The following is a 10,265-nucleotide window of genomic DNA, read 5'->3' as shown; positions in this document are numbered from 1 at the left end:
CACTGGCTGTTCATACACCATTCGTAGCTATACCTACGAAAGGTAATGCACTGTAGTCCGTATATATCCCACTAAATCAATTTGTATGTATTCCACGTAATTATGAACAAGGAAGTGTAAAGAGCGACAAATGCCGTGTAGGGAGGACGTCGGGATGGATAGGTGGTTCAAAATACACCGGACTATCACCCAGGAGATCGGTGTTCATATCCTGTGTGAAACCAGAAGTTTGTCACGTAACTTCTGTACTTAAGTTACGTCACTTTTGTAGTTATTTTAAACCAAACCACGGTGAAAAAGGAAGTTTATTTTGAAAAGACTGTATGCATGTAACGTGCAGAAATTGACACGTGTTGCTTGACATTCATAAGAAAAAATTAGGAATAACTTTTCGTAAGATATCATACGAACCGCTGTATGAGGATACGTTGACTTTGTCTTTGTTTTAAACATTGTACAGCTCTTTTCATTTTAAAATATATATTTAACTTCTTTTCGATTTCATATTTAGGATTCTGTTTTAAAAACTACAATTCTTTACCTTTTTTTGTATTTTATACACCCAGTGGTACAAACAAAACAAGAGAATAAGAGAGAAAAATAAGTAGATAACTGAGAATAAAAAAGAAAATATATATACACATACATACATATATACATGCACATACATTTGTCAAGTATTTAATACTGTTATCAACATGGGAGTGGGCAAATATGCTTGTTTTATGCAAATGTATATATAAATATATATATATGTATCGGCCATTGTAGTTCTCCTACATGCTTGGTACACGGGACCTCACCGCCAGATGCCGCCAAATCCTACACACTGCACCTTTAAGTAAGCAGGAAGGTAATCGTCACCCCAGGTAACCCCATCATCGAGGGATGATTGTTGGTTGATAGGGAAATCAGACGGATTACGTAATTGAAATCATTATTGTTTAGGTCGGGTCTAAATCTTCTATTAGTGTGAGATAATTCAGGATCAAGTTCTAGATAAAAGAATTGTGTTTATATTGTGGTCAAAAACAAAAAAACTAAAATACAGAAAATCACCATCCATGATAAAATAAACCCTCGTTTAAGGTATCGAGATGACTGAAAGCATGTGTTGCTATGGTTACTTGAAGTCCAACATAGATTAAACACTTGATCAGTTACTTCAGTAATTACTATTCATGTGTTGTTATGTTCTTTTCAGGGATGGATTGACGGGATATTTTCATTGCATTCAGTGTGTCGGTGACTCATTATGAAATATTAAAGATTAATGTCATTGTTTAACGTAACAACTCTTGTATTTTTTTTTTCACACTATCTGTTTTTTCACACTCACTCACTCACTCACACCTATTTGCATGTGGCGTGCAGCTGGTTTAAGACTATTAGCTAAATAACCATGTCCAGTGACCCCCAAACCAATCAAATGGCAGCACATGTGTAACCGTTGGCAACGAGCAGACCTTGACATATATCTAACTGTCATGCTGACAGGGCAGCACACATGCACAATCATGCACACACTCAGGGTTTGTGTTCAACTCAATATTACATAACTAGTGATAACTTCCTGTGCTGCAGGTGTGTGCATGACCCCCTCTGCTGGAGGAGGCTGAAAACTACAAAACTACTGGAAGCCAAAGATGGTCTATAAACAAGAGGAGCTACTCATTAGCAAAGAGCTTGTGCACCTTCTGGTCTATACTGTCCAGGGACTACAGATGAAAATCACCCTTTTTGGCTGAATCTATTGGTGTTAATTCATGTGTTCTGGCCCTGATGTATGAATAAAGTATGCAACTCTGCAAAGGCACCACTAGTTTCCTGTTCTATTGTACTGTATACAGAATCAGCTCTTGTATAAACAAAAATAAATGTAAAAAGAATTTAAATAAATTATGAGTAAAGAGTAAAGTATGAGTATGTAACATGTAAATTATGTACATAATGCTACAATATAAACACATTATATGTAAAGAAATATAAGTAAGTACAAAAATAAAAATTAGAGAATGAGAATATAAGAAATATGTTCAAATATTTGCATTAAGACGTGTAATATATAACAAATAACCACCGTGCAAATGAGCAAATACATAATGCTGAGAAGTGGAATCTATTAAGTTTGTAACAGGAAAAAACAAATGGGGAAAAAAAACTACAAATACCTGATTTATGAAGTTTTAGCCCTGTTCACGCTACACACACAGAAAACATTTATTCAGATACTTAAATAAGAAAAAGGAAAATAATCCATAACCCTGTCACTTTTCTGTCCCCCTCCCACCCCATAATAATAATAATAATAATAATAATAATAATAATAATAATAACAATAATAATAGCAACATTATTATTATTAATAATAATAATAATAATAATAATAATAATAATTATGATAATAATAAATGTTATATTCCTAAAAGAAAGTTTGGTTTAGTGGGAATAAAAGTAGTGCAAAACCAGTATAAGAGAAATTAATGACATGAATAATTTTATGAATAAATTAAGAAATCTATATATCATTTTTATTTTTTTGACATTTTCCAGAGCAAATCTAACAGGTTAATTAAAGACATAATCAAAATGATTTAATTGTAGATACTTAATTGCACTACAAACAATAACATTTGTTCCTAAGAGGAAGCTATTTAGAGGACATTATAATAATAATAATTATTATTATTATTATTATTATTATTATTATTATTTAACTTATTATTATTATAAGTCAAACTTTCATACATTTTTCTCAATTTATAATTTATTATTATTATTATATTATTATTATTATTATTATTATTATTATTATTATTATTATTATTATAGTAAATGGAGAAAAATTAATGAAAGTTTAAATTCTAATTTGGCTGTATCGCAAAAAAGGCGCAGAGTGATACCTCTTGTATTATCCTCCTCTCTGGCCCTCCTCTTCCTCTGATTGGTCCAGCTGCTGCCACTTCCAGCTCTCTGATTGGTGCAGCAGCTCAAAGCGGAAGTGATGACTTCCTTGCTTTCTGTGTCGGCTGTGATGAACCAGAAGAGGATGTAGAAACTGACAGATTAAGGTCTTTTTTAGGTATTTTTTAAAGGACAACCTGACTCTTCTGAGCAGATAAAGAGTCAGACTGAACCGACGACATGATTTTAGCAGCGTACTTGTGGTTTTTCTCGCTGGTTTCGTCGGTCGGAGCAGCAAAGAGTGGAGGAGACGATGACTGGGTTCATCTGGCTAACAAATGTGAAGGTAAACTGAGCTGTTAGCATCGTTTGGTTCTCAAGAACAGGGTCAGAGGAACCTCCAGGGCTCCACAGCAGGATGGAGGATGGAGGATGAAGGATGAAGGAGGGTTAAATGTCTCTGTATCTTCTCTGTCTGCTGGTTCACACTGACTAAAGGCTGTGTTTGTTACCATTAGAATCACTGTTTAGCTTTATGTCAACAACATCCTCTCAATAGCTTCCTCTTAAGAGGAGGAAGAGGAGGAGGAGGAGGAAGAGGAGGAGGAGGAAGAGGAGGAGGAGGAGGAGGAGGAGGAAGAGAGGAGGAAGAGGAGGAGGAAATAGAGGGAGAAGAAGAGGAGGAAGAGGAAAAAGCAGAGGAGGAGGAAGAGGAGAGCGGAAGAAGACGAGGAGGAAGAGGAGGATGAGTATAGGAAGAGGAGGAGGAGGAGGAAGAGTAGGAGGAGGAGGAAGAGTAGGAGGAGGAGGAGGAGGAGGAGAAGGAGGAAGAGGAAAAAGAGGAGGAGGAAGAGGAGGATGAGTATAGGAAGAGTAGGAGGAGGAGGAGGAGGAGGAAGAGGAGGAGGAGGAGGAAGAGGAAGAAGAGGAAAGAGGAGGAAGAAGAGGAGGAGGAAGAGGAAGAAGAGAAAGGAAGACGAGGAGGAGGAAGAGGAGAGGAAGAAGACGAGGAGGAAGAGGAGGATGAGTAGGAAGAGGAGGACGTGGAGAGAGAGGCGGAGGAGGAAGAGGAAAAAGAGGAGGAGGAAGAGGAAGAGAAGGAGGAAGAAGAGGAGAAGGAGGAGGTGGAGAGAGGAAGAGGAAAAAGAGGAGAAAGAGGAAGAAAATGAGGAAGAAGAGGAGGAGGAGGAAGAAGAGGATGAGTAGGAAGAGGAGGACGTGGAGAAAGAGGAGGAGGAAGAGGAGGATGAGTATAGGAAGAGTAGGAGGAGGAGGAGGAGGAGGAAGAGGAGGAGGAGGAGGAAGAGGAAAAAGAGGAGGAAGAAGAGGAGAGATGAGGAAGAGGAAGAAGAGGAAAGAGGAGGAAGAAGAGGAGGAGGAAGAGGAAGAAGAGAAAGGAAGACGAGGAGGAGGAAGAGGAGAGGAAGAAGACGAGGAGGAAGAGGAGGATGAGTAGGAAGAGGAGGACGTGGAGAGAGAGGCGGAGGAGGAAGAGGAAAAAGAGGAGGAGGAAGAGGAAGAGAAGGAGGAAGAAGAGGAGAAGGAGGAGGTGGAGAGAGGAAGAGGAAAAAGAGGAGAAAGAGGAAGAAAATGAGGAAGAAGAGGAGGAGGAGGAAGAAGAGGATGAGTAGGAAGAGGAGGACGTGGAGAAAGAGGAGGAGGAGGAAGAAGAAGAGGAGGAGGAGGAGGTGGAGAAAGAGGAAAGAGGAGGAGGAGGGAAAAGAGGAGGAAGAGGAGGAGGAAATAGAGGGAGAAGAAGAGGAGGAGGAAGAGGAAAAAGATGAGGAGGAAATAGAGGGAGAAGAAGAGGAAGGTGAGGGAGAAAAGGAAGAATAGGAGGAGGAGAGAGGAGGAAAAGGAGGATGTGGTGGAAGAAGAGGAGGACGAGGAAGAAGAAGAGACGGAGGAGGAAGAGGAAAAAGAGGAGGAAGGTGAGGGAGAAAAGGAAGAAGAGGAGGAGGAGAGAGGAGGAAAAGGAGGATGTGGTGGAAGAAGAGGAGGAAGAGGAAGAAGAAGAGACGGAGGAGGAAGAGGAAAAAGGAGGAAGAGGAAGAAGAGGAGGAGGAAGAGGAAAGGGAGGAAAAGGAGAGAGGAAAAGGAGGAGGAAGAGGAAGAAAAGGAGGAAGAGGAAGAAAAGGAGGAAGAAGAGAGAGGAAGAAGACGAGGAGGATGAGTAGGAAGAGGAGGACGGCGAGAAAGAAGAGGAGGAAGAAGAAGAGGAGGAGGAAGAGGAGAGAGGAGGAAGAGGAGAGAGGAGGACGTGGAGAAAGGACGAGGAAAAAGAGGAGGAAGAGGAGAGAGGAGGAAGAGGAGAGAGGAGGACGTGGAGAAAGAGGAGGAGGAAGAGGAGAGAGGAGGACGTGGAGAAAGGACGAGGAAAAAGAGGAGGAAGAAAAGGAGGAGGAGGAAGAGGAAGAGAAGGAGGAAGAGGAGGATTTGAATGTTCTGTATTCAACATGTCAACATCATCCTCTAATCAGCTTCCTCTGAAGAACAATGTTATTGTTTTTAGTACATTTAATGATCTACTATTACATTATTTTGATTAAGTCTTTAATTAACCTGCTAGAAAAGAAAGATGTACCATTTTATAGATTTCTTAATTTATTCATAAAATCATTTATTATTTTTATTATTTTTCACTACTTTTGTTCAAGACGACTTTAAAAATAGATATTAAAGAAAGAGATATCTGAAGTTGAGTTAACATTCTCTCTCTCTCTCCGTCTCCTCTCCAGTGTGTAAGTACGTCAGCATCGAGATGAAGTCGGCGTTCGATGAGACGGGGAAGACCAAGGAGGTCATCGACAGGAACTACCGCTTCATCGACAGCAAGGGGGCGCCGCCCATCAAATACAACAAGTCGTAAGTGCTGTTATGTGTTTGTGATTTCACAGTATGACGAAGCAGAAGATCATTTAGCTCAGTAGAAAACCTCCAGCCCTGCTGTGTGAGGACGACACCGAGTCTGCTGGGATGGTTCTGGATCTCTCTCTCTCTCGGAGGCAGCAGGGGACAGGAACCTGGTCGGGTTCAGTTCCTCTGGTGGAACTTATTATAGAACGAGGAAGCTGTAGAGCTGCTGCTGTGTGATAACAGAGCACAGCTGTCTTTGACATAAGGAAATGATCTGAAATTCAGCTGCTAGTAGACACATCTGTTTTCACCCTGCAGCAGCTGTATAACACGAGTCTAACATGCTTTAACACAGTTAACTCCTTCATCAGGTTCTACCCACATTTACTGTTATAACCTTTAATGTCCAATTAGAAATTATGTGATTTTAGAATTAAAAGTTATAATTTCAGTAATAGTAGTAAAATGATATTAATTAAAAAAAGAGATTAATAAAATAAAAATAAAATACAATACATTTATACAAATGAAATAAAATAAGTGATTAATAAAATAACAATAAAATAGATTAAAATTATACAAATTGAATGCAATAAAATAGGTGATTAATAAAATAACAATAAAATATAATAAAATTACACAAATGAAATACAATGAAATAAGTGATTAATAAAATAATAATAAAAAACAATAAAAATATACAAATTGAATGCAATAGAATAAGTGATTAATAAAATAACCATGAAAATATAATACAATTTTACAACTTAAATACAATAAAATAAAGTGAATAAAATAATAAAAATAATATTATAAAAATAAAAATAAAAACATTCACAGACAAACTTCTGTCATCTGTTAAACAGCTGAAGCTTAAATAAATAACATGCTGGTCAACTCAAAGTCCACCAGACGCAGCTCTGAAGTAAAACAAGACTTCTGAAAGTAAAGTCACATCTAAACACAACTATATGTTATAAACACAACATATAAACACAACTATATGTTATAAACACAACTATATGTTATAAACACAACTCTGATCTGACTGAATGAGATCACGTATTGTGACTCAGACAGAACATGAAATATCCACATGTAGTTTAGTCAGTAAAAGTCTGACGTTAGTTTGAAATGTGAGCCGCTTGCTCTCCTTCTCTCTCCACAGAGACCTCCGATTCATCGACGTGGTAGAAAATGTGTGTCAGAGGCTGTTAGAGTACAATCTGCACAAGGAGAGGACTGGAAGTAACCGCTTCGCCAAGGTCAGTCTCTCTCTCTCTGTGTGGTTATGTGTGTCGTCTACAGAGCTCTGTTGCTCTTATTTTACTGGCATGTTTGATGTTAAGTGTCAGCAAAGCTATTTCTAACACAAGCCCAAAATGTCAAAGCTGCTGTTATTATTTTTATATTAACATCAGATCAAACCTGTAATATGAAAGGGGGGGGGGTGTTTGTAGTGAGGATGTCTCTTTGGTACCTAGTTGATGCCAAAATTCAGGGCACATACATTTTTTTTATCTGTTCAAAATGTACCTTAAAGGGAGATTTGTCAAGTATTTAATCCTCTTATCAACATGGGAGTGGACAAATATACTATATATTTATTATTGTAAATCAATGAACAACACAAAACAATGACAAATCAAGATATCAAGATATAAGTTAGTTTGGTGGCTAACTGAGAGTCAACACTTGTTTTAAAATAAAAGCCCTCCAGGTCTGCCAGTGAATGAAACGCCTCGTGGTAGCAGCTTCAGGTAAGTTTGTGTCTTCCTGTTTGACAGCCGCGTCACATCAGTCTGTGTCTGTCTGTGTCTGTCTGCAGGGCATGTCAGAGACCTTCTCCACCCTTCATGGTTTGGTGAATAAAGGAGTGAACGTGGTGATGGATATTCCCTTCGAGCTGTGGAACGAGACTTCAGCGGAGGTGGCCGACCTTAAAAAACAGGTGAGTTGTTATTTTGCATCCCTTTTTATTGTTTTATGTGTTCTTTAGAAAACGTGACATCTTGTATGAACTTGTGTTTCAGTGTGACGTGTTGATCGAGAAGTATGAGGACGTGATTGAGGACTGGTACAAAGGAAGCCAGGAGGAAGACCTGACCACTTATCTGTGTGAGAAGCACGTTCTCAAAGGACAGGACGCAGGTAAGTCACACAAATACATGCAGAGCTCTTTCTCTTTTTCTACTTCCTCTCTTTTACCTCAATCTCTTTTTCCTTCATTTCCCGGCCCAGCCTGCCTGAACGAGGAGTGGACCGCGAAGAAGAAGGGAGACCAGGCAGCCATCGCGGAGGACAAGAAGAAGAAGAAAAAGAAGAAGGGAGGGAAGAAGGGAGAGGGAGGAGACGGAGGCTCGGAGGGAGAGAAGTCCACCAAGAAGAAGAAGGAGAAGAAGGTGAAGAAGAAGAAAAAGAGCAAAGCTCCGGTGGAGAAGGCGAACGGAGGGGTGTCGTCGGACGAGGACATCCAGCCACAGATGCCTCTGTCTGGGCAGAAGACGGAGCTGTGACGCCCCGGTTCCCGTCTGGACCCGGATCAAAACTCAACGCTTAGTAAAAAGCAGTCTGCAGCTTCTTCTTCTTCTACTGTCGTCTAAAACCGAAGTTCAAGTCGCTGATTTTGCTAAATGAGATCTTGTACTGTTACACGCGGGGTTTAAAGTCTTTACTTCAGTTTCTGACGCTCTGAAACATGTTGCAGTTTCTTGGTGTGAGAAATCAAAACCAGTTATCAGAACTTTAGTTTTTAAGGTTTACTTTTGTCATTAATGCTCATGGGTTTTGGGGTTTTCAGGCACCCTTAAAGGGAAAGATCAGGTGTTTGGAAGTGGGGTCGTATGAGATATTACAAAAACATAAATAACAGTTTAAGTGTTCGACATATTTAGAATATTTTTGATGGTTTACCGTGCCGTGAGACAGCTATACAGTCGATGTCTCTGACAGGGAACTGAAGCCTTTATCCATTCTCTCGCTAAAGCCACCAGACTCCATAGAAAAAAACAGTAATTTTACTTCGCAGAACACGGGAGTTGCTGGTCAAGCGCTGCCTCGATCGGTTCGTTTGTTTGTGTTGTTGTGTGACTTTGGTTACTTCGGATTCACTAAAGTCACACAATAACACGAACAAACTAACCGATCGAGGCAGCGGCAGACCAGCATCTCCTGTGTTCTGCGAGGTAAAATCACTGTTTTTTTCAATGGAGTCTGGTGGATACAACGGCTTCAGTTCCCCGTCAGAAAGGGCTGTCTGTCGGCGAGGTAAAACAGTGAAAATATTCTAAATATAGAGTACACAGCAGTACACTGCTTTGCTCCCGTGCTGGTACTCCTGCCTGTTTCTCCATCTACTGTAGGTAATACACTAGCTATGGAGAAGCACCTCATACAACCCCACTGAGAAACACCTGAACTGTCACTTTTAATAACTTCATCTGTCCACAGGGCAAGAAACTCGAGCTATAAGACACGTCGCAATAAGACAAACTTTTAGTTAAAATCAGCCAATCAACCAACCCAAAAATACACAAAAAATACATGGGTTAATCATAAACAAAACTTAACATCTGTATTTCTCTAGTTTATATGATTTGTAAATTGAATATTTTGGACTGTTGGTCTGACAAAAAAAAACAATCTGAAGACGTGCCCTCTGGGCTCTGGGAATTTTCAACGAAATAATTCATCTATTTAATAAATAATGAATCGCATCATGAGTCCTGAAACCCCCTCCCCCCCCCAACACTGGAACTGTAAAAGGTTAAGGTTTGGGATTACTTGACCCCTCAGAGCTCCAGAGCTACAAGGGAATTTACTTTTCTTTCTTTCTTTCTTTCTTTCTTTTCCTCTCAGTTGAATGTAGATGTAGATTAGCAGTCAGGCTGCGTCTCCTCATAATGTGAATTTGTATGTTTGTTCTCATTTCTGCTGTTTTTAAAACTCACTAAAGTATTCATTCCATCTGAAAACGGGGACTTTTAAAATGATTTGTTCTGAGTTCATTTATTTTTTAGGACCTTTTTAGAAACGCTGAGATTGTTTCCTGAAACAGCAATGATCCTAATAGAGAATGTGTTTTCCCTTATATTTTTAATACTGTAATAAATGGTTAAATGCCTTTTAACCATCTCAAGTGATGCAGACCAGATTAATGCATTTTCTTATCCCCCCTTTATTTTGCGTAAATGTGATCTTGACGTCTCGAATTCAGTGAAATCCCCCTTTAATAATAATAACGAGTAAATACAACATGTGAGGTATATTTTTTAAATGTCAGTGATTTGTGTTTCTGTATTTTTTTTTATTTCCACGTATTGTTTTGTCTCTGCTTGTGTTATTTAAGGTGTGTGTATGTGTGTGTATGTATGTGTGTGTGTTTGTGTGCTTGTTGACTCCCAAGCTGACGATGAAGGGTTGTGTGTGTGTGTGTGTGTTTTGCATTTTTTCAAATGTGTGTGTGTTTTTACAGGTTTTTAATGCTGGCTGTGTTGTATCGGAGT

The 10,265-nt window shown here is 39.2% G+C and overlaps 1 protein-coding gene across 1 annotated transcript; it reads left to right on the top strand.

The window, feature by feature from the left end:
- Positions 1-3,008: 3,008 nt before the first annotated feature.
- cnpy3 (canopy FGF signaling regulator 3) lies at positions 3,009-9,881 on the top strand. Its single transcript, XM_074624001.1, has 6 exons — positions 3,009-3,250; positions 5,643-5,769; positions 6,929-7,025; positions 7,589-7,711; positions 7,794-7,911; positions 8,002-9,881. The coding sequence occupies exons 1-6, from the start codon at positions 3,145-3,147 to the stop codon at positions 8,274-8,276; spliced, it is 846 nt and encodes a 281-aa protein (XP_074480102.1). The 5' UTR covers positions 3,009-3,144; the 3' UTR covers positions 8,277-9,881.
- Positions 9,882-10,265: the final 384 nt, after the last annotated feature.

The sequence above is a fragment of the Sebastes fasciatus genome, chromosome 22, assembly GCF_043250625.1.
Source record: "Sebastes fasciatus isolate fSebFas1 chromosome 22, fSebFas1.pri, whole genome shotgun sequence".
Lineage (NCBI taxonomy): Eukaryota > Metazoa > Chordata > Actinopteri > Perciformes > Sebastidae > Sebastes > Sebastes fasciatus.
The sequence above is the reverse complement of the archived record's forward strand: the minus strand, read 5'-3'. Positions and strand labels throughout refer to the sequence as shown.

What these genes read in the sequence shown, in the direction of transcription:
- cnpy3 (XM_074624001.1), top strand. Translation starts at nt 3,145, where the DNA reads ATGATTTTAGCAGCGTACTTGTGGTTTTTCTCGCTGGTTTCGTCGGTC. An exon ending in TCTGGCTAACAAATGTGAAG is followed by an intron (nt 3,251 to 5,642) that starts GTAAACTGAGCT and finishes TCTCCTCTCCAG; the next exon opens with TGTGTAAGTACGTCAGCATC. An exon ending in CCCATCAAATACAACAAGTC is followed by an intron (nt 5,770 to 6,928) that starts GTAAGTGCTGTT and finishes CTCTCTCCACAG; the next exon opens with AGACCTCCGATTCATCGACG.